At 43.7% G+C, this 25000-nt stretch overlaps 3 protein-coding genes across 3 annotated transcripts; all 3 read left to right on the top strand.

Annotated features, from left to right (window-relative positions):
* The first annotated feature begins 1045 nt into the window (after positions 1-1045).
* LOC123772253 (abnormal spindle-like microcephaly-associated protein homolog) lies at positions 1046-1804 on the top strand. The gene has a single exon (XM_045765338.1). It carries the CDS (start codon positions 1046-1048, stop codon positions 1802-1804), a length of 759 nt encoding a protein of 252 aa, XP_045621294.1.
* LOC138355874 (abnormal spindle-like microcephaly-associated protein homolog) lies at positions 1804-3378 on the top strand. The gene has a single exon (XM_069311417.1). It carries the CDS (start codon positions 1804-1806, stop codon positions 3376-3378), a length of 1575 nt encoding a protein of 524 aa, XP_069167518.1.
* A 1674-nt stretch (positions 3379-5052) lies between these two features.
* On the top strand, positions 5053-18992 carry LOC123772252 (glutamine-rich protein 2-like). The gene is made up of 4 exons (XM_045765336.1): positions 5053-5096; positions 7630-9370; positions 15035-15153; positions 18842-18992. Exons 1-4 carry the CDS (start codon positions 5053-5055, stop codon positions 18990-18992), a joined length of 2055 nt encoding a protein of 684 aa, XP_045621292.1.
* Positions 18993-25000: the final 6008 nt, after the last annotated feature.

The following is a 25000-nucleotide window of genomic DNA, read 5'->3' as shown; positions in this document are numbered from 1 at the left end:
TCAGGAATCTGTACACCTGTTGATTGACAGTTGAGAGGCAGGACCAAAGAGCCAGAGCTCAACCCCCACAAGCACAACTACATGAGTACACACAAAATCTTTACAAGGAAATAACATGATGAAAAAAGATGAAATATTCACACTGAATACCAACAGGCGAAGAGGAAATAGATGAAATCTAGAGACACAGATGACCATTGTAGTAGAACAAAATAATAAACATGCCATGTTCACAATATCAAAAGTAGGCATAACAGAAAAATAAACACGGGAGCCGCTGGAGGTTCTTGAGGTTATCTTGAGATGATTTCTGGGCTTTTTTAGTGTCCCCGCGGCCCAGTCCTCGACCAGGCCTCCACCCCCAGGAAGCAGCCCGTGACAGCTGATTAACACCCAGGTACCTATTTTAGTGCTAGGTAACAGGGGCATAGGGTGAGAGAAACTCTGCCCATTGTTTCTCGCCGGCGCCTGGGATCGAACCCAGGACCACAGGATCACAAGTCCAGCGTGCTGTCCGCTCGTCCGACCGGCTCCCCCAAGGAGAGAGAGGCAGGGCTCAGGAGCTGAAGCCCAGCAGTTACAGACAACTGACTACCAGGATTATCACTGAGATTACAGGAGCATATTTTACCAGCTCTCCCTCAGAGCTCGGAGATTACTTCACTTACATTTACGATTAGTTCAAAATAGTCAAAAGGGATTAAATTTAATGGAAGTAATCCCCGATAAAACGATACTATTAGGAATACAGATTAAGTCATCCAGATTTTGTTTCTCGCTTGTATAATGCCTTCATTTAGACTAATCATATTTTATTGTATTAATTGGAGATAATGTTAGCTGTATTGATAGTTTTATCTTCGAGACGTTCAGTATCTTTGCTTTACTTGCTGGTTTTATCTTTAAAAAAGATATGAAGGCTAATTTTCCAAAATGACCTAAACAACTATTGATTGTTAAGGGGGTTGAAAATGCTCCTCTTATGCTCCAGACTGATCATCATGCTTCTATAATGCTCCAGACTGATCATTATCACGCTTCTATAATGCTTCAGACTGATTATCATGCTTCTATAATGCTCCAGACTGATCATCATGCTTCTATAATGCTCCAGACTAATCATCATGCTTCTATAATGCTCCAGACTGATCATTATCATGCTTCTATAATGCTCCAGACTAATCATCATGCTTCTATAATGCTCCAGACTGGTCACCACGCTTCTATAATGTTCCAGACTAATCATCATGCTTCTATAATGCTCCAGACTGCTCACCACGCGTCTATAATGCTCCAGACTAATCATCATGCTTCTATAATGCTCCAGACTGATCATCATCACGCTTCTATAATGCTCCAGACTGATTATCATGCTTCTATAATGCTCCAGACTGATCATCATGCTTCTATAATGCTCCAGACTAATCATCATGCTTCTATAATGCTCCAGACTGATCATTATCATGCTTCTATAATGCTCCAGACTAATCATCATGCTTCTATAATGCTCCAGACTAATGATCATGCTTCTATAATGCTCCAGACTGGTCACCACGCTTCTATAATGCTCCAGACTAATCATCATGCTTCTATTATGCTCCAGACTGCTCACCACGCTTCTATAATGCTCCAGACTAATCATCATGCTTCTATAATGCTCCAGACTTATCGCCACGCTTCTATAATGCTCCAGACTGATCACCACGCTTCTATAATGCTCCAGACTAATCATCATGCTTCTATAATGCTCCAGACTGGTCACCACGCTTCTATAATGCTCCAGACGATCATCATGCTTTTATAATGCTCCAGACTGGTCACCACGCTTCTATAATGCTCCAGACTAATCATCATGCTTCTATAATGCTCCAGACTGCTCACCACGCTTCTATAATGCTCCAGACTAATCATCATGCTTCTATAATGCTCCAGACTTATCACCACGCTTCTATAATGCTCCAGACTGATCACCACGCTTCTATAATGCTCCAGACTAATCATCATGCTTCTATAATGCTCCAGACTGGTCACCACGCTTCTATAATGCTCCAGACTGATCATCATGCTTTTATAATGCTCCAGACTGGTCACCACGCTTCTATAATGCTCCAGACTAATCATCATGCTTCTATAATGCTCCAGACTGCTCACCACGCTTCTATAATGCTCCAGACTAATCATCATGCTTCTATAATGCTCCAGACTTATCACCACGCTTCTATAATGCTCCAGACTGATCACCACGCTTCTATAATGCTCCAGACTAATCATCATGCTTCTATAATGCTCCAGACTGGTCACCACGCTTCTATAATGCTCCAGACTGATCATCATGCTTTTATAATGCTCCAGACTGGTCACCACGCTTCTATAATGCTCCAGACTGATCACCACGCTTCTATAATGCTCCAGACTAATCATCATGCTTCTATAATGCTCCAGACTGGTCACCACGCTTCTATAATGCTCCAGACTGATCATCATGCTTTTATAATGCTCCAGACTGGTCACCACGCTTCTATAATGCTCCAGACTGATCACCACGCTTCTATAATGCTCCAGACTTATCACCACGCTTCTATAATGCTCCAGACTGATCACCACGCTTCTATAATGCTCCAGACTAATCATCATGCTTCTATAATGCTCCAGACTGGTCACCACGCTTCTATAATGCTCCAGACTGATCATCATGCTTTTATAATGCTCCAGACTGGTCACCACGCTTCTATAATGCTCCAGACTGATCACCACGCTTCTATAATGCTCCAGACTAATCATCATGCTTCTATAATGCTCCAGACTGGTCACCACGCTTCTATAATGCTCCAGACTGATCATCATGCTTTTATAATGCTCCAGACTGATCACCACGCTTCTATAATGCTCCAGACTGATCACCACGCTTCTATAATGCTCCAAACTAATCATCATGCTTCTATAATGCTCCAGACTGGTCACCACGCTTCTATAATGCTCCAGACTGATCATCATGCTTTTATAATGCTCCAGACTGGTCACCACGCTTCTATAATGCTCCAGACTGATCATCATGCTTCTATAATGCTCCAGACTGGTCACCACGCTTCTATAATGCTCCAGACTGGTCACCACGCTTCTATAATGCTCCAGACTGATCACCACGCTTCTATAATGCTCCAGACTGGTCACCACGCTTCTATAATGCTCCAGACTGATCACCACGCTTCTATAATGCTCCAGACTAATCATCATGCTTCTATAATGCTCCAGACTGGTCACCACGCTTCTATAATGCTCCAGACTGATCATCATGCTTTTATAATGCTCCAGACTGGTCACCACGCTTCTATAATGCTCCAGACTGATTATCATGCTTCTATAATGCTCCAGACATAATATATTGAGAGTATTTACCTTCCTGGTGAGGTGGTGGTAATTATCCACTTTGATGGCCCTCTGTAAGGGCCTCTCACAGCGCTCTTAAGGGGCTGTTAGACCCTAATAACAAGGTAAACATGACACTATTAACCACCACTAACGACTGTCACGCTCACATTAATTTGATGTATGTGTGACTGGATTTTCGTCAACTTCATGTGTGGTGTATTTGTTTTGTGTTTGCTACAGTTATTTGTTTCCTTGGGATGTTTGTTCTTGTTGTATGTTGTGTGTTGTATTGTGTTCTTGTTGTGTTGTATTGTGAGTCCTTGTTTTGTTGTCAAGCTCTGTTGTGTTGAGCTGCGTGTCTTTGTTGGATTGTATGCATTTGTTTTGTGCATACAAAACAAATTCTTATCCTTGTCATGCTCTTTGCAGTTTCATGTTATATTTTTATATATATATATGTTTCCCCGTGACGTGATATTCGTAGTTCACTTAACAACATACAGTTTGATACACATATTCAGTTATAAATCATTCATCATTTATCATTCTCCAGTCTCACGTGAAACTATCAATAGGTACATATAAAACCCCTGTACTCTCCCCATGGATTACAGGGATTACATAGAGTGCGTCGGTATTACTGCCGCTGTAATCACGTAATTTGCTGAAACTTAAAATCATATTGTTGAAAGAACCTTTTAAAAGCCGAGCTGAAATTATTTGCCCATTTGTTCGATGACTTTTATGGCACACTGTTACAGAACGTAGCAAATATACATATGAAATAATATTCCAGGAGTTTGTTATACTTTATGTAACATAACGTTATTAAATTAGAGAACCGCGTGGAGTGCATGACTCTGTACTTAGGGGACTTTTGGGTCGATTTGCTTCACTTCTCTTCTAGCTCAAAATATTAGGCATGCTATTCTGAATATAACATAAATTGTCATTCACTACGGTGGAAATAAACATTATATTCACTAGGGTTCTGGGAGACTCGAACCCTGGCCCCTCACGTGTGTGAAGCCGAAACTCTATCGAAATTGCTCGTAGCTCAGTCGATAGAGCTTCGGTCTAGGTCCCGATAGGCGGGAACAAAGAGCCAAAGCTCAACCCCCGTAAGCACAACTAGGTGAGTACACACACACACACACAGCACATAAACTGTCCACTTATCATCGGTCAACATACAAAATAATTCCACCCTAGTTTCCCCTCCCCCTTCCCCTCAGCCATCTTCCCCTATTCAAACTCTCCTGCCCAATTTTTCCCTGATCCTGTACGCTATATTCAGTATACAACTCCCGCACCAATTTCCAGAACTCTCCCTTCCTAAATTATTACTGACACTGGCACCTATTCCACACATCCCCCATCCTTCTACCCTAATCCTATCCTCAAATCTCTACTCTCCAGACCCACACGCCAACTACCTAATGTAACAGTAAGACCTGATTCACTAAACCCCAAGGGCACTCAAGCTTATAGCTGATGTCTTGAATCAAGCTTTTAGCTGATGTCTAGAATCAAGCTTTTAGCTGATGTCTAGAATCAAGCTGAGACCAGTCAAAGACCTCCCTTGACAGCAGGCGACTAAAACAGCTGCTGGTACTGTGCTAAAGGACCTACAAGTGTGGTATACAAATGCTGACGGACTGACAAATAAGACAAGCGAACTGCATGACAGTCGGAGATGAGGTTTGTGTTGTATTAGCAACAATCACGTAAGTTAACTAGAAGACAGACAAGTTCAGTATATATCACAAGGGTTTCGTAAGAAGAGTCGAGTACCCATGTTGTTGTTTTTGTTCTTTCTCTTCTTCATCTTCTTCTCTTGTCATTCGTCCTCTCTTAATTCATCCATCTCTTGTTCATCCGCCTTCTTGTTAACTGGTCTCTTGTCACCAAGGTAATCACAGCTTCGAGAGAGAGAGAGAGAGTGTGTGTGTGTGTGTGTGTGTGTGTGTGTGTGTGTGTGTGTGTGTGTGTCTGTGTGTGTCTGTGTGTGTGTGTGTCTGTGTGTGTGTGTGTGTGTGTGTGTGTGTGTGTGTGTGTGTGTGTGTGTGTGTGTGTGTGTGTGTGTGTGTGTGTGTGTGTGTGTGTGTGTGTGTGTGTGTGTATTCACCTAGTTGTGTTTGCGGGGGTTGAGCTCTGCTCTTTCGGCCCGCCACTCAACTGTCAATCAACTGTTTACTAACTACTTTTTTTTTCTCTCTCTCTCTCCACATCACACACACACACACACACACACACACACACACACACACACACACACCAGGAAGCAGCCCGTGACAGCTGACTAACTCCCTGGTACCTATTTACTGGTAGGTAACAGGGGGCATTCAGGGTGAAAGAAACTTTGCACATTGTTTCTGCCTGGTGCGGGAATCGAACCCGCGCCACAGAATTACGAGTCCTGCGCGCTATCCACTAGGCTACCAGACCCCCTGGCCCTACCAGGCTCTGTATGTGTGTGTGTGTGTGTGTGTGTGTGTGTATGTGTGTGTGTGTGTGTGTGTGTGTGTGTTTTACATCGTCCGGTAAGACAAAGTTTATTGCTATTAAAGTTAATGGCCCACGACAAGAGGTAGGAAGTGTGTCTTTTGTCTCTGTCTGTCCCCCAGCCACTTGGGCTGGACGGTAGAGCGACGGTCTTCTTTCCTGCAGGTCGGCGTTCAATCCCCGACCGTCCAAGTGGTTGGACACCATTCCTTTCCCCCGTCCCATCCCAAATCCTTATTCTGACCCCTTCCCAGTGCTATATAGTTGAAATGGCTTGGTGCTTTCCTCTGATATTTCTCTCCCTACCCCTACACCCCCCCCCCCTCTCTCTCTCAGTACAATAACTTATTAAAATCTCCAACAGTAAAATACATATAAAATCCACCATATGATATTCCGGCATATCTTTACTAGGCTATCGAATTAAATTCTTATTCAAATGAAATAAGGAATATCGGACCCCCATCAGTTATTTTTTATAATTTGCTCACTATAAATAAAAATTAAACTCCAGAAAATCCACTAATTAAATCAGAAAATGCATCATTTTAACTATATATTGGCAGTAATGATCTCTCTTATCAGGTCAAGGGAAGAGTTGGCGTGGGTGTTTGATGTGGGTGTTTGGCGAGCAGTTGTTTGATGTGGGTGTTTGGCGAGCAGTTGTTTGATGGGGGTGTTTGGTTGGGGTTCTTTCTATTGTTGCGTGGGGGGGGGGGGGGGGACTTTTGGAGAACATGTGTTTGGGGAGAATGTGTAATGAAGTATATGTATAACTCCACTTTGCACATTTGTATTAATTAAACATATATATATTCATAGATATACATACATACACAAATACAAACACACATATACAAATGTATTAAACAAACCTAAGAGTGATGACAAAGGAAGTATGCAAAAGGCATAACAAAAATTTCTACGAAAACTGTAAAATCTGACCTGAACACCGTTGAGAGTCTAGCAGCATCCACGAACGCCGCCGCCTCCAGAATTCTGTCAGAGAATCAGAAAAATATGAGAAACTGTCTGAGTCTTGGAGCGTTTTTGTTAAGCTGTAATGATCCAGATTTCAACAAAACAAAGACGCCCGTCTCAAAGTTTAAAATAAGATGAAACATGCATATATTATCTACTCCTCCTTATCTTGAGGTTATCTTGAGATTATTTCGAGGCTTTTTAGTGTCCCCGCGGCCCGGTCCTCGACCAGGCCTCCACCCCCAGGAAGCAGCCCGTGACAGCTGACTAACACCCAGGTACCTATTTTACTGCTAGGTAAGAGGGGCATAGGGTGAAAGAAACTCTGCCCATTGTTTCTCGCCGGCGCCTGGGATCGAACCCAGGACCACAGGATCACAAGTCCCGCGTGCTGTCCGCTCAGCCGACCGGCTCCCCCCCCAAAAAAAAGCCCTAAGCAGCAGTTTTTTATATGCCAAATTTAAGTTGCTTAGCTGGAAATATATATTTCTCAAGCGAGACTTATATATCTGATTTATAAATTACTGATTTATTACCATTAATTTTAAAGATATTTATAGCATTTAAGAGGAGCAACGAGATGAATAAGTATAATCAGAGCAGTTTACAGCTCTCCGGGTAGTTAGTCTTTAGTCAGAGCAGTAAGTTAGCCTATGAGGTAGCCATTACAGGTGATTAACTACACAATTACACGCAGATAAAGGCTGCAGTCATTAACAAGATCAATTTTGTGGAAAGTGCCTGGGTGTAGTGAGTCTCTGGAGCCGTCAACAGTGTATTAGTGCTCCCTGGAGCCGTCAACAGTGTATTAGTGCTCCCTGGAGCCGTCTACGGTGTATTAGTGCTCCCTGGAGCCGTCAACGGTGTATTAGTGCTCCCTGGAGCCGTCAACGGTGTATTAGTGCTCCCTGGAGCCGTCTACGGTGTATTAGTGCTCCCTGGAGCCGTCAACGGTGTATTAGTGCTCCCTGGAGCCGTCTACGGTGTATTAGTGCTCCCTGGAGCCGTCTACGGTGTATTAGTGCTCCCTGGAGCCGTCTACGGGGTATTAGTGCTCCCTGGAGCCGTCAACGGTGTATTAGTGCTCCCTGGAGCCGTCAACGGTGTATTAGTGCTCCCTGGAGCCGTCAACGGGGTATTAGTGCTCCCTGGAGCCGTCAACGGCGTATTAGTGCTCCCTGGAGCCGTCAACGGTGTATTAGTGCTCCCTGGAGCCGTCAACAGTGTATTAGTGCTCCCTGGAGCCGTCAACGGTGTATTAGTGCTCCCTGGAGCCGTCAACGGCGTATTAGTGCTCCCTGGAGCCGTCTACGGTGTATTAGTGCTCCCTGGAGCCGTCAACAGTGTATTAGTGCTCCCTGGAGCCGTCTACGGTGTATTAGTGCTCCCTGGAGCCGTCAACGGTGTATTAGTGCTCCCTGGAGCCGTCAACGGGGTATTAGTGCTCCCTGGAGCCGTCTACGGTGTATTAGTGCTCCCTGGAGCCGTCAACAGTGTATTAGTGCTCCCTGGAGCCGTCAACGGTGTATTAGTGCTCCCTGGAGCCGTCAACGGGGTATTAGTGCTCCCTGGAGCCGTCTACGGTGTATTAGTGCTCCCTGGAGCCGTCAACAGTGTATTAGTGCTCCCTGGAGCCGTCAACGGTGTATTAGTGCTCCCTGGAGCCGTCTACGGGGTATTAGTGCTCCCTGGAGCCGTCAACGGTGTATTAGTGCTCCCTGGAGCCGTCAACGGGGTATTAGTGCTCCCTGGAGCCGTCAACGGTGTATTAGTGCTCCCTGGAGCCGTCAACGGGGTATTAGTGCTCCCTGGAGCCGTCAACGGGGTATTAGTGCTCCCTGGAGCCGTCAACGGTGTATTAGTGCTCCCTGGAGCCGTCAACGGTGTATTAGTGCTCCCTGGAGCCGTCAACGGTGTATTAGTGCTCCCTGGAGCCGTCAACGGGGTATTAGTGCTCCCTGGAGCCGTCAACGGTGTATTAGTGCTCCCTGGAGCCGTCAACAGTGTATTAGTGCTCCCTGGAGCCGTCAACAGTGTATTAGTGCTCCCTGGAGCCGTCAACGGTGTATTAGTGCTCCCTGGAGCCGTCAACGGTGTATTAGTGCTCCCTGGAGCCGTCAACGGGGTATTAGTGCTCCCTGGAGCCGTCAACGGGGTATTAGTGCTCCCTAGAGCCGTCAACGGTGTATTAGTGCTCCCTGGAGCCGTCAACGGCGTATTAGTGCTCCCTGGAGCCGTCTACGGTGTATTAGTGCTCCCTGGAGCCGTCAACGGCGTATTAGTGCTCCCTGGAGCCGTCTACGGTGTATTAGTGCTCCCTGGAGCCGTCAACAGTGTATTAGTGCTCCCTGGAGCCGTCAACGGTGTATTAGTGCTCCCTGGAGCCGTCAACAGTGTATTAGTGCTCCCTGGAGCCGTCAACAGTGTATTAGTGCTCCCTGGAGCCGACAACGGGGTATTAGTGCTCCCTGGAGCCGTCAACGGGGTATTAGTGCTCCCTGGAGCCGTCAACGGGGTATTAGTGCTCCCTGGGACGAGTTATCACCTTTTAACCTAAACTGTCACAAGGGAATTATAATTACTGAAGTTATTTGACATTCAACAGCGGTGTTCAGGAGAGAGAAAATTGGAGTTTAATTATTTAATTGGTTTGCAGGCCTCTGTAAATATATATGTATGTTTGTATACATGTATGTATTGTTATGGTGCTATTGTCTGATTTATCTTCTACATAGCTTGATCCACTGAGCTGTGCAACTTGCCTCGTTGCTTTACCTGTTTCTAATGTGACTTTAAGCTTCTTTATGTGTTGGTCGAACAATGGAGCGTCATACTCGACAACGGGAATCAGGTACGACGTGCACATGTCCTAGTGGCCTCCTTCCCTAGATGACGAAATACTTTTCTTGGGTTCGAATCTACCGATGATGTTATACGTTTTGAGCATGTGGTACTAAACTCGGTGATGCATACAATCGCAGATCCTTCTCTATCTCAGGTTCAGAGAGTCTTCTTTCTTTCATTTGATAATATTCAATACTTTTTGTTGTTTCCTCTATAATTACAGTTATCTTACATTTTTGGCTTTGAAGTCTATTAACCACTTCATGACTCATTTCATAGGCGTATCACACTATCCTACATCTGTTTGTTATGTATGTTCAAACATTGAAATAAACCTATTTGGGGTTCATATCAAGGAACTGGAAACAATGTATATAAATTGAATAAGTTTAGGTTAAAAAAAGACCTGGGTAAATACTGGTTTGGGGAGAGGGTTGTTGATTTATGGAACATGGTGCCGGGTAAAAACGTTTGTGGAATCGCTGAATTGCTTCAAGGGGAAGGAATGACATATATTGTAAGAGTCTGAGTGGATATAAATAAGAGCTGCATCGTAAGGACCAATAGGCCTTCGTCAGTTCATTTTATTATTAAATTTCATTCTGATTAATTCATTCTTAAAATTCATTCTGATTCATTCGTTCTTAAAATTCATTCTGATTCATTCATTCTTAAAATTCATTCTGATTCATTCATTCTTAAAATTCATTCTGATTCATTCATACATAAAATTCATTCTGATTCATTCATACATAAAATTCATTCTGATTCATTCATTCATAAAATTCATTCTGATTCATTCATTCTTAATATTCATTCTGATTCATTCATTCTTAATATTCATTCTTAAATTCAACATCATTCTGATGTTAGTTTAATTCCCCTTCCAGTACAGCCGGTCGGCCGAGCGGACAGCACGCTGGACTTGTGATCCTGTGGTCCCGGGTTCGATCCCAGGCGCCGGTGAGAAACAATGGGCAGAGTTTCTTTCACCCTATGCCCCTCTTACCTAGCAGTAAAATAGGTACCTGGGTGTTAGTCAGCTGTCACGGGCTGCTTCCTGGGGGGGGGGGGTGGAGGCCTGGTCGAGGACCGGGCCGCGGGGACACTAAAAAAAAAAAAAAGCCCCGAAATCATCTCAAGATAACCTCAAGATAACCACCTGCTTGATTATCACGTCTGGTTCTGTAGTAGTCTCTTGTGTGAACTTTATCAAATACACTTCAATCACAATTATTACTTAACGTGAACAATGTGAATAAATTAAAAAATTAAACTTAACCCATGACGTTACGAGTGTTTGGTCCGACTATTGTATATATAATTCCTGCCTGTATGATATTGTATTGTTCAACGCCGAATATTCAATGGATTAAGATGATTTGCAATATGATATGACTCATTATTAAACTGTACTGTTGGGTATTTCGGTAGTAATCTGGTAGTTTGGTTCTTTCTCGACTCACAGTCGTGTATCCAGGTTCGAATCAAGCGTGGGACAGGTATGGTTGAGCTTGTTTCCTATCACCTAATCAACCTGTTCACCTAGCAGTAAATAGGTACACCAGAATTAGTGAATTGTTATGTGTGGTTACATCCTGGGAAGGGTCAGTAGTTCCACCTTGGGAAGGACCTCGAAATAAACCTAAAGTATATATATATATATATATATATATATATATATATATATATATATATATATATATATATATATATATTTATAGATATATATATTTATAGATATATATATATATTTATAGATATATATATATATTTATAGATATATATATATATATATATATATATATATATATATATATATATATATATATATATATATATATACATATATATATATATATATATATATATGCCGTTGATAATTCTTGTTGTGGAGAGTCTTGTGTGGTGCTTGGTACTACCCGAGCTGTACTTCACTAGATATGGGAAGTACACAGACAATACGTAAGTGTACGCCAGTACACAATGTAGTGTATGGAAGTATGGCAAGTCCTTTGCTGTACTTTCTCTAGCGGTATTTCCTTAGCGGCACTTCCCTGGGTGTACTTCCGTAGGCGAACCATCTTGTATACGATGTGCTTTACATCTTAAAAAACTCGGCATCAGGAAATGCTCAGATTAACTCTACGGTATTGTCAACCCTTGTTTCACTTTCTTGAGAAGCCGTTGTACCTGCGGTCTGAGAGCGGAGGTCTTAGTGTTTCAGGCTAAGTATTGAGGTCTTAGAGCCGAGGTCTTGGCGAGGCGGACTTTTACATGTGCAGATATCGACACTACTTATTTAATCATATATTTTTCGATTAATTGTACGTAATGGACAGTTTAGCAGTGAATAAAGGAGAGAGAGAGAGAGAGAGAGAGAGAGAGAGAGAGAGAGAGAGAGAGAGAGAGAGAGAGAGAGAGAGAGAGAGAGAGAGAGAGAGAGAGAGAGAGAGAGAGAGAGAGAGAGAGAGAGAGAGAGAGAGAGAGAGAGAGAGAGAGAGAGAGAGAGAGAGAGAGAGAGAGAGAGAGAGAGAGAGAGAGAGAGAGAGAGAGAGAGAGAGAGAGAGATTGAGAGAGAGAGATTGAGAGAGAGAGAGAGAGAGAGAGATTGAGAGAGAGAGAGAGAGAGATTGAGAGAGAGAGAGAGAGAGAAAGAGAAAGAGAAAGAGAAAGAGAGAGAGAGAGAAAGAGAGATAGACAAATATACACATACTAAGACAGAACAGAAGACTGAAATCAGCTCCTACAACAACCAAAATTACCAATCCTTGTAAATCAACACATATCTCAAGCCTTAAACCTCACAGTTGCAGGCTGCCTGATGCACTAAGCACCTGCCCAGCAACACTGCAAGCTTGTCTACACTGCTCTTCACAAACCTCCTAACTATCCTTGTTCCAAATGAGATTAAATAAAATAAATATCTTAAATATACCCGGACTCACCTTATGGCGTCTTGGCTCGTCCCAAATGATTCCTTAAAGCAAAATCTTATTTAACCTTATATTTCTGATTGATTTGTTTTAATTTTTGGAAGATTTGTTTTCAGACGTTGCCGACTGCACCTCCCGTGCGAGGAGCGTGTGTCTTTGATGTGTACATTCAGCTAAAAACTTTAAATGATGTTAACATTTAAGGATGTCTTGCTCGTGAGATGACAGAGACAACGGTGACATTAAATTAGTTATTAATGCGATTAATTTTTGTATATTTGATTCTGATTGTCTCTGTATCTCTCCAGTAGAGGCTACCATGAAGGGTCTCTCCAGTAGAGGCTACCATGAAGGGTCTCTCCAGTAGAGGCTACCATGAAGGGTCTCTCCAGTAGAGGCTACCATGAAGGGTCTCTCCAGTAGAGGCTACCATGAAGGGTCTCTCCAGTAGAGGCTACCATGAAGGGTCTCTCCAGTAGAGGCTACCATGAAGGGTCTCTCCAGTAGAGGCTACCATGAAGGGTCTCTCCAGTAGAGGCTACCATGAAGGGTCTCTCCAGTAGAGGCTACCATGAAAGAACTCTCCAGTAGAGGCTACCATGAAAGAACTCTCCAGTAGAGGCTACCATGAAGGAACTCTCCAGTAGAGGCTACCATGAAGGGTCTCTCCAGTAGAGGCTACCATGAAGGGTCTCTCCAGGAGAGGCTACCATGAAGGGTCTCTCCAGTAGAGGCTACCATGAAGGGTCTCTCCAGTAGAGGCTACCATGAAAGAACTCTCCAGTAGAGGCTACCATGAAGGGTCTCTCCAGTAGAGGCTACCATGAAAGAACTCTCCAGTAGAGGCTACCATGAAAGAACTCTCCAGTAGAGGCTACCATGAAAGAACTCTCCAGTAGAGGCTACCATGAAAGAACTCTCCAGTAGAGGCTACCATGAAGGAACTCTCCAGTAGAGGCTACCATGAAGGAACTCTCCAGTAGAGGCTACCATGAAAGAACTCTCCAGTAGAGGCTACCATGAAGGAACTCTCCAGTAGAGGCTACCATGAAGGGTCTCTCCAGTAGAGGCTACCATGAAGGGTCTCTCCAGTAGAGGCTACCATGAAGGGTCTCTCCAGTAGAGGCTACCATGAAGGGTCTCTCCAGTAAAGGCTACCATGAAGGGTCTCTCCAGTAGAGGCTACCATGAAGGGTCTCTCCAGTAGAGGCTACCATGAAGGGTCTCTCCAGTAGAGGCTACCATGAAGGAACTCTCCAGTAGAGGCTACCATGAAGGAACTTTCCAGTACAAGCCATGAAAAACCTTTCCTGCAGAGAGATGCCTCTAATTCTCTCCAGCATAGTTAGGGACATAATTAAGTGGGTTAAGGGCATAACTAAGTGTGTAACCAAGTGGATTAAGTTATTAACAGTGAGTTACGGGCGCCAACGTGTGATTTAGAGGAGTAAACAAGTGAGCTGCGGCCGTGAGCAGGTGAGTTAGGGGGCATAATCAAGTAAGTTAGAAGAGCAAACAAAATGGGTTACAAACAGGGTTCTGAAACAGAGCCCACGACGATAGGTACAAGCGGGAGATATTTCATTTAGTCTGGATATTGGGAAGTGCAGACACGTGAACAGGTTGTGGGGGCGAGGAATGAGCTGCCGGCTTGTGGTATTGAGAGACACAGTTTAACAGGTTTCAGGAATAAATTGGATTGGTATGATTGAGAGCGGGTGGATTTAAACAGGACCCGCGCCTTGTATAGGCCAACAGTGTGTGCCTCTGGTACCTGGTGCTTGAACTTTGCCTCTGACGCCTGGCGCTTGACCTATCCCTCTGATGCCTGGTTCTTGAGGAGTATATATGTATATACACCTGTCACTATACGACTGAGACAGTCAGCTACGACTGACAAGGTAGCAAGGCAGATAGTGACATTTGTAATGTCACCCTCACACACTCTACCTCTCCCCCACTCAACACACACAAAGGACACATCACTATAGACCTCTCAACCTCCCACAACCTCCAGATATCTACGCTTTTAAGGGGATCTATATTGTGTCCATTGTGTGTGTGTGTGTGGAGAACTCGGACCATAAATTTCATGTTGATCTTTCAGTGCACTGCCATTACTGCAATTGGTTTCACTGTGCTGTGTGGGCACTCTAGTGGTGCCAGACTGGCCCCACACGGTCTGCTGGGTGGCCTCCGAGTGCCGGAGTCCTGTACTGGTCACTGTGCACCGTAGCTACACTGTAGCCACCATCTTGTAGTCACTATGCACGGTATCTACACTATAATCACTGTCCTACTCACCAAGAATACCCAAATATTTGTGGCCATTTTTATCAACATTGTGCATGAACTTTAATGAACCAAGTGAGTTGAATCTTGAATCATGCTTTTTACAGACAGAGAAGCAGACATTCCAGCAGACAGGGAAGCAGCCACTCATGCAGACAGATGAGCAGAGAAGAACGCAGACAGGCCTCTGTTCTCCAGGTTCTGTAGCACCGCCCACACCAACCAGGTATCAACCAGGTATCAACCAGGTATCAAGACCACCCTCATTCACAATTCTCAAGATGTTTCCTTAATTTCTTGAAGCCGAAGCCGCGTTTTATCCTTATAAAGTGCTTATCAGGTGGTCCCTTATCTTTAGTACCACGTCGTTCGCAGAGTTTAACGACCTCGTTAAAAGGTAGCTACAATTTTAATACATGGTCGAATTATGTTGTTTATTCTATGCTACAACGGGCTTTGCATACACTTTGTGTGTGTCTGTCTCTAGGGAAATATTGTGTTATCAGTGCTAGTGGTAGAAGTGGTAGTGGTAGAAGTAGTAGTGGTAGTGGTAGAAGTAGTAGTGGTAGTGGTAGAAGTAGTAGTGGTAGTGGTAGAAGTAAACGCGTTAGTGGTAGATATAGCAGTGCTACGTCACAGTGCCACCAGGGGGCAGCTCCCTGACCGTCACAGTGCCACCAGGGGGCAGCTCCCTGACCGTCACAGTGCCACCAGGGGCGGTTCCGTCACAGTGCCACCAGGCGCAGTACCCTGACCGTCACAGTGCCACCAGGGGCGGTTCCGTCACAGTGCCACCAGGCGCAGTACCCTGACCGTCACAGTGCCACCAGGGGGCAGCTCCCTGACCGTCACAGTGCCACCAGGGGCGGTTCCGTCACAGTGCCAATAATCACATCAAAAGAAACTTCAAATCCGAGATGCCTCGAGCAGGCACTATTACAATGGTGGTGTAATGGACTTGCACCATTACATTTACCCTCAGTGTTATGGTAATGGAGCCATGGGACCTTAACAGCCTGGCAGCTGGTGTAACGATGCCAGCGAATTAGGCAGTTAGTGGTAGTGTCCGCTGCTGGTGGTCCTACAACCTCCAAGACGGTAAGATAACTCTTCTCAAGTAATTTTATTTACTTTTAAACTGTTCAATTGGATTATGCAACAAGGCAATTCAGTCTAGAGCAGGTATTCTTTTGTCTTATAATTGTTAAATCACTCTAGCACAAGATTGCGTCACTAGGAGCTAATTCGGGCCGCTTTTAATTATTCCTGAAGATTCTTTCAAAGTTTATATATTAAACTTTGGTATTGTTTGCGAGTAAAACATTTTGGCAGTCATTATAAAACAGGACTGAGTGTTGGAAGGGTCAATTAACGAGGGGTCATTACCTGTTCGCTAGTGTCATATTAACCACTTGGTTTAATATGGCTTGAGTTGTGGCGTACAACAGGCGTAGAGGCGTACATAGGGGGGGGGGGGGGGGGTGTGCGTCAACTATCTCCCACTAGAGTGTGACTGTCTCCCACACACACACACACACACAATGGAATGGAATGGTGAAAATGGAATGCATTAGGAAGCAATGTGGTGGAGGCTGACTCCATACACAGTTTCAAGTGTAGATATGATAGAGCCCAATAGGCTCAGGAACCTGTTCACCTGTTGATTGACAGTTGAGAGGCGGGACCAAAGAGCCAGAGCTCAACCCCCGCAAGCACAACTAGGTGAGTACAACTAGGTGAGTACACACACACACACACACACCAGTGTCCGTGGTGCACTTGAAACAACTAGTGTCTCCCGCTCCTGGAGCCGGTGGTTCGAGACTCCTGTAGTGCCCAGAGGAATGAAATGTTACTGAGAGTAGTTAACCAGTGAAATGCACAAGGCAGGAATGTGATTGAGACAGACTCAATACACACCTTCAAGTGTAGATATGATAAGAACCCAACAGGCTCATGAACCTGTACACCAATTGACTGACGGTTAAGAGGCGGGACCAAAGAGCCGAAGCTCAACCCCCGAAAGCATAAATAGGTGAGTACACTCACCCATACATCTCTCCCACACACACACACACAAAATCCCAACAGAAATAAGTCATAGCAAACCCAAGTACAATACATATATCAAACCCAGCAACTACTCCCATCAAAGAGAGTGCCAGAGCCCCGTGACGCCCACTCTAATTTACGCAGCAAACAACCTTACAAGTCTATGGTAATTGGTACATATTTTCGTGAGGTAGTTTGGCCTTCCGTGAGTACCACTCTGACCAGGGTTGTAAACACTGTCCTTGTCTCAGTGCCACGCTAATGGGGTGATTGATGGATAAAGATTAAGCCACCCCAAGAGGGGGCACGGGCATGAATGGCCCGTAAGCAGCTAATGGGTTGATGTATTCACGTAAATGTACTCACCACAAGATACAGAAATCGGAGATTCGACCCTGGAATTCTCGAGTGTGAGTCGAGAACGAGCCAGACTGTACTACCGGGATCCTTCAAGCTTAAGCAGGCAAATCAAGCAGTAACAGCTTAGTATAAGCAGGTGAGTACACAGGCACAGGTAACACGAGACTCATTAACGCTACACAAAGCAGATGTAGTCGAGGAGTCACAATAACGTGGCTGAAGTATGTTGACCAGACCACACACTAGAAGGTGAAGGGACGACGACGTTTCGGTCCGTCCTGGACCATTCTCAAGTCGATGGCATTCAACTGACATTCATTCAAGTCGATATCGACTTGAGAATGGTCCAGGACGGACCGAAACGTCGTCGTCCCTTCACTTTCTAGTGTGTGGTTTGGTGCACAAAGCAGAGCTTCGGTGAACATCATAACGTAATCCAGCCAGAGCCAGCTAATTATTATGGCTAATAAGATGTCTCTATAGAGCAGTTACTCTGGAGATGTTGCTCCAACACTCTTTTCCTGGCTCTCGTGCACTCTAGTGAGTCCTTCCAGGCTCTAGTGCACTCTAGTGAGTCCTTCCTGGCTCTAGTGTACTCTAGTGAGTCCTTCCAGGCAAGTGTGGCTTTACTTATAACAATACTTAACACAAAGAAACAGGAATATAAGTTCGTAAGTAAGTTTGTAAGTAAGTTTGAAGTACGTGGGTGAAGCACTTACGGCGCTTCGATTCGAACAGTATGAGGTCATCAACAAAGCAGAGTTCGGGAAATATTCGAACGTCATCACTAGTAAGTCGTATGTAAACCGCTTTTCATGCATAAGCAAGGGGGGAAGTTGGCGGGTTGATTAATGAGCATTTGGCCTTTGTTGATGAGGACGCGATGCTTTCAGGAGTGTTTTCTTTGTCTTGTGAGTAAATAATTGAGTTTAGGATTCTTGAGTTGCTAAAGTTTGGTCTCGTGTTAACGATGTATAGAGATTCCGAGATGTTGAGATCTAGTCAAGCAGTACTCTTCCAGTACTGACTTCGCAGCACTGGAAATACCGGCTTCGCAGTATTGGAAGTACTGGCTTCGCAGTATTGGAAGTACTGACTTCGCAGTATTGGAAGTACTGACTTCGAAGTACTTCCAGTACTGACTTCGCAGTACTTCCAGTACTGACTTCGCAAGTACTCTTCCAGTACCGCGAAAAACCTGAGTGAGAGGATGGTTCATGACTTCATAGTGGTCTCTAATATCAGAGGACGCAACTTGCCTAAGAGACAAGCCTATAAGATAAGTTACCACAAATGCTCTCAGATACGGTATTTAAGTCTTCTTAAGGTATTCCCCACTTAACCACAGTTAGATCATTTTAAAAAGGTAAACATCGTAAGATCTTAACTCAAAGAGTAAAAGCTCTTTATGTTTAACAAAAAATCAAAAGTATGATTATTATTAAACAGAAGCTGAAAGGTAATTTGTGGATAGGAATGTCTAAGACTATTCCTTTCTGCAGTCAGCAAGTCACAATAACGGGGCTGATTAGACACTCAGCCCACACGTCTGAAAATAAAGGAGGTGAAGAGGGTTCAGTTCCCACTGGACTTGATAATAGTCCAGGACTTGAAAATAGTCCAGGACTTGAAAATAGTCCAGGACTTAAATAAAGCAAGACGAACTGAATTGTCGTCACTTTACATATTTTCATATATATGGGTTGACTGTTCAATGGTCCATTCTAATATGGCATCACATAGTACTCAAATAAGGACGTGTTGATACAATGAACAACTTCACATGTACCAAACAGGTGCACACAACTATGCAATTGTTGACCAGACCACACACTAGAAGTTGAAGGGACGACGACGTTTCGGTCCGTCCTGGACCATTCTCAAGTCGATTGTGACATACTTCATACTTCAGCCACGTTATTGTGACTCATCGCCTGCAACTATGCAATTGTTTAACAACGTCGTGTGTCCTCGTTATTCAGTGTACACTCATGACGGAAAGTGTACATGCATTGATTGTAGTGTTTGCTGATGTACCAGAAATAATACTACACAAATAATAATATACATGAAGTATGGTAAAAATTTTCACTGAAGTTGGCCCAATCGGGTTGGGATTGTGATTCACTGTACGTACAACAGTGATCTGGTAATGGGACAGGCAGACCAAACGGGGCCGACCTGAGTGCATATACTCGGATATTTAATTGTGTTCTTCTTTTTACTGTAAATGTTGACTACAAACGACACACGCAAATAAATTGTTTAAACAACAATGTTTTGCAAATGTAAGGGATTGTGTCTCTATATGTAAACTAAAAATAAACAAAAATGTTTTATTTGTTGTAAATAATTTACATCTAATTTACGAGTGGAACTCGCAAATTAATTTGTTAAGTTTGATCTTATGAATGCAATAGAATGCAAACACTTGCAGCATTATAAATTGTGATATATCTCAATTAAAAATCGAGTAATAATAAGTTTTTAAAAATTTCGTTCATATATAATAGGAATAACAGATCAAAACTTGGCTCAGAGCCATGTGAATGTTCTTATATATATATATTTCATTTCTGGCAGTGAAATGGAAGTGAAACATATTTGAACTAGTTCATATATTTCTCAAAATCATCCTACAACTATATATATATATATATATATATATATATATATATATATATATATATATATATATATATATATATATATATATATATATAATATAATAATATATATATAATAAATAATTATTATCCTTATTATTATCAACAACATATGTGGATTTTATTTGTATATGTTATGATAATATATACACAAATATATATTTTTGATTTATATATTGGAAAAGTATGGTCAATATATATATACATATCGACAATAGAACTGAGAGTGGAAGGGAGAGGATAATCACTAAACTTTTGACAAGTTTGATTAGAAGCCCTGAAAACAGTTTAATGAGTCAACAGACTATTGTTGATTGCGTCCCGCAGCGCTACACATCAATCACAGTCTGACGGGACAAACACGCGAGCTATGAAGCTTCCTCTTGTAGGAACTTCCTCCTGTAGGAACTTCCTCTTGTAGGAACTTCCTCCTGTAGGAACTTCCTCCTGTAGGAACTTCCTCTTGTAGGAACTTCCTCTTGTAGGAACTTCCTCCTGTAGGAACTTCCTCCTGTAGGAACTTCCTCCTGTAGGAACTTCCTCCTGTAGGAACTTCCTCTTGTAGGAACTTCCTCTTGTAGGAACTTCCTCTTGTAGGAACTTCCTCCTGTAGGAACTTCCTCTTGTAGGAACTTCCTCTTGTAGGAACTTCCTCTTGTAGGAACTTCCTCCTGTAGGAACTTCCTCCTGTAGGAACTTCCTCCTGTAGGAACTTCCTCCTGTAGGAACTTCCTCCTGTAGGAACTTCCTCCTGTAGGAACTTCCTCTTGTAGGAACTTCCTCTTGTAGGAACTTCCTCTTGTAGGAACTTCCTCCTGTAGGACTTCCTCTTGTAGGAACTTCCTCCTGTAGGAACTTCCTCTTGTAGGAACTTCCTCCTGTAGGAACTTCCTCCTGTAGGACTTCCTCTTGTAGGAACTTCCTCCTGTAGGAACTTCCTCCTGTAGGAACTTCCTCCTGTAGGAACTTCCTCTTGTAGGAACTTCCTCCTGTAGGAACTTCCTCCTGTAGGAACTTCCTCCTGTAGGAACTTCCTCTTGTAGGAACTTCCTCTTGTAGGAACTTCCTCCTGTAGGAACTTCCTCCTGTAGGAACTTCCTCTTGTAGGAACTTCCTCTTGTAGGAACTTCCTCGTGTAGGAACTTCCTCCTGTAGGAACTTCCTCTTGTAGGAACTTCCTCTTGTAGGAACTTCCTCTTGTAGGAACTTCCTCTTGTAGGAACTTCCTCTTGTAGGAACTTCCTCTTGTAGGAACTTCCTCTTGTAGGAACTTCCTCTTGTAGGAACTTCCTCTTGTAGGAACTTCCTCTTGTAGGAACTTACTCCTGTAGGAACTTACTCCTGTAGGAACTTCCTCCTGTAGGAACTTCCTCTTGTAGGAACTTCCTCTTGTAGGAACTTCCTCTTGTAGGAACTTCCTCTTATAGGAACTTCCTCTTGTAGGAACTTCCTCTTGTAGGAACTTCCTCTTGTAGGAACTTCCTCTTGTAGGAACTTCCTCTTGTAGGAACTTCCTCTTGTAGGAACTTCCTCTTGTAGGAACTTCCTCCTGTAGGAACTTCCTCTTGTAGGAACTTCCTCTTGTAGGAACTTCCTCTTGTAGGAACTTCCTCTTGTAGGAACTTCCTCTTGTAGGAACTTCCTCTTGTAGGAACTTCCTCTTGTAGGAACTTCCTCTTGTAGGAACTTCCTCTTGTAGGAACTTCCTCTTGTAGGAACTTCCTCTTGTAGGAACTTCCTCTTGTAGGAACTTCCTCTTGTAGGAACTTCCTCTTGTAGGAACTTCCTCTTGTAGGAACTTCCTCTTGTAGGAACTTCCTCTTGTAGGAACTTCCTCCTGTAGGAACTTCCTCCTGTAGGAACTTCCTCTTGTAGGAACTTCCTCTTGTAGGAACTTCCTCCTGTAGGAACTTCCTCTTGTAGGAACTTCCTCTTGTAGGAACTTCCTCTTGTAGGAACTTCCTCTTGTAGGAACTTCCTCTTGTAGGAACTTCCTCTTGTAGGAACTTCCTCTTGTAGGAACTTCCTCTTATAGGAACTTCCTCTTGTAGGAACTTCCTCTTATAGGAACTTCCTCTTGTAGGAACTTCCTCTTATAGGAACTTCCTCTTGTAGGAACTTCCTCTTATAGGAACTTCCTCTTGTAGGAACTTCCTCTTATAGGAACTTCCTCTTGTAGGAACTTCCTCTTATAGGAACTTCCTCTTGTAGGAACTTCCTCTTATAGGAACTTCCTCTTATAGGAACTTCCTCTTATAGGAACTTCCTCTTGTAGGAACTTCCTCTTGTAGGAACTTCCTCTTATAGGAACTTCCTCTTATAGGAACTTCCTCTTATAGGAACTTCCTCTTATAGGAACTTCCTCTTGTAGGAACTTCCTCTTGTAGGAACTTCCTCTTGTAGGAACTTCCTCTTGTAGGAACAATACAAAAGCATTGTAGAGTCTCCGTCTCTCTACACTGCTTTTGTTCCAGCATTATGTAAGTTACTTTCTGGTGTGGAGATTGGGGAATGGTGATTGGTGATTGGGATTGGAGGGATCTCAGGTGTTGACAGGTGTTCTCTGCTCGCGGTTATAGAGTCCTACGACCTTGAATTGCCTTTATTCGACATCTTTTTCCGCAATCTATTGCTCTGAGATATTTGTTTTATTTCATGTAATAGGGTTCTGACCTTTGCGTATTTTCAAGGGTGTAACCTGAGATATATCTCAGCTTAGTTTCAGATAGATATATCTGACCAGACCACACACTAGAAGGTGAAGGGACGACAGGTCGTTTCGGTCCGTCCTGGGCCATTCACAATCGACTTGAGAATGGTCCAGGACGGACCGAAACGTCGTCGTCCCTTCACCTTCTAGTGTGTGGTCTGGTCAACACCTCAAGATATCCTCAAGATAACCTCAAGATATCCTCCCATACAAACATATCACAAGTGAGACATTTTCTTTGCGTTCGACGACAAACATTACAAATTAAAGGCAAGAAAATATGTTTCCCTTCATACTATGTTAATCGGGTATATAATTAGCCTTGAAAGACTTGACAGGAAACACACTAACGTGATGCATCAAATGAACAAATCCACAAGGGCCGTGACGAGGATTCGAACCTGCGTCCGGGAGCATCCCAGACACTGCCTTAATCGACTGAGCTACGACAGGGTAAAAGGGTTGAAACCGAAGTTTTACTGAACTTACTGGATCCCGTAGCCTCTCCGAGGCACAAACCAGGCTTTTACACAACCCCCCCCCCCTGCACCCGAGCAATGTCAGTGTCTGGGATGCTCCCGGACGCAGGTTCGAATCCTCGACACGGCCCTTGTGGATTTGTTCATTTGACAGGAAAGAAGATTAATAAAGTATGAAGACTGGGTTTAGAATAAATCACAATGTAGCGCTAATTAAGAGCTGGTAGGATCCACAAGAGACGGTCTACAAACTGTAGTTGTATTACCTTTTTAACAGAGAAATCAGAGGTTTACAACAACATATTATCAAGAGTGTAGAGTACTGTTTTGTGTCGTGTTTATGTGGGGTTCAAAGAGTGTTTGATGAGTGATGAAGCGTGAAGCCGTGAAGATGAAATATCTCAATAAATCACATTATGTAGATTCCGTTCACCTGGGCTCTAGGAGACTCGAACTGTGGATCCCACGCGTGTGAGACCTAAGAGTGTTGTTGTTATAGATTCAGCTACTCGGAACAAGTTCCAAGTAGCACGGGCAATGGTGAGCCCGTAGAGGACTTACCTGGCACAGGAGCGGGGCTGTGACCTAAGATTGATTGATTGATAAAGATTAAGCCACCCGAGAGGTGGCACGTGCATGAATAACCCGTAAGTGGTGGCCCTTTTGAGCCATTACCAGTATCAAGAGCTGATACTGGAGATCTGTGGAGGTTCGACTGCACCCTGCGTGACGGGAGATGTCTCCCGTGTGAGACCTAAGCTATTAGGGGGTCTTAAGGAAAGTTTCCATAAGCAGCATCCTGCTACCAAACTGTATTTTATTACGTAGCTTACTTTCTTGCTTGGTCACGTGAGGGAAGGCTAAGATGAGAGTCATGTCCCGCCCATCTTCTTGAGGTTATCTTGAGATGATTTCGGGGCTTTAGTGTCCCCGCGGCCCGGTCCTCGACCAGGCCTCCACCCCAGGAAGCAGCCCGTGACAGCTGACTAACACCCAGGTACCTAATTTACTGCTAGGTAACAGGGGCATAGGGTGAAAGAAACTCTGCCCATTGTTTCTCGCCGACGCCTGGGATCGAACCCAGGACCACAGGATCACAAGTTCAGCGTGCTGTCTGCTCGGCCGACCGGCTCCCAATGGACCATTGCCATCATATTTGAAATGTTGACTGTAACGACAGAGGAATTCATTGAGTAGATTAGAAATAAAAAAATATCTGCCTTTAAATCTGACACATTCTGGGATGCATATTACCCCGCTGGGAGAGTCCAACCTCACCACTTTGTAGTATTGGATGGTAGTCAATAACATCCCACTGGAGAAACTCTTCGCGGCACCACTTTACATAAATGTGACCACGGAGGAGTTTTAAGAGATTGTATTGCAAGGTCGTGTTGTACCAATTTGAAAGTGGCGACGACTAGAAGTGATTTCTCATTCTATTTGATGTTTATGGACTGAACCCAATGAGAAAGAATAGACTTTGCACGTGCGGCATAACAATGTACATCAACAAGTACAAAAATCAACACCATTGCAACAGATTGACGAAGAAGAGGACCTTAGAGTCAGACGGACCTTAGAGTCAGAAGGACCTTAGAGTCAGAAGGACCTTAGAGTCAGAAGGACCTTAGAGTCAGACGGACCTTAGAGTCAGAAGGACCTTAGAGTCAGAAGGACCTTAGAGTCAGAAGGACCTTAGAGTCAGAAGGACCTTAGAGTCAGGAGGACCTTAGAGTCAGAAGGACCTTAGAGTCAGGAGGACCTTAGAGTCAGAAGGACCTTAGAGTCAGAATCCACTAATCA

The sequence above is a fragment of the Procambarus clarkii genome, chromosome 69, assembly GCF_040958095.1.
Source record: "Procambarus clarkii isolate CNS0578487 chromosome 69, FALCON_Pclarkii_2.0, whole genome shotgun sequence".
In the NCBI taxonomy this organism is placed as follows: domain Eukaryota; kingdom Metazoa; phylum Arthropoda; class Malacostraca; order Decapoda; family Cambaridae; genus Procambarus; species Procambarus clarkii.
Note: the sequence above shows the minus strand (reverse complement) of the source record. Positions and strands in the feature narration are given on the sequence as shown.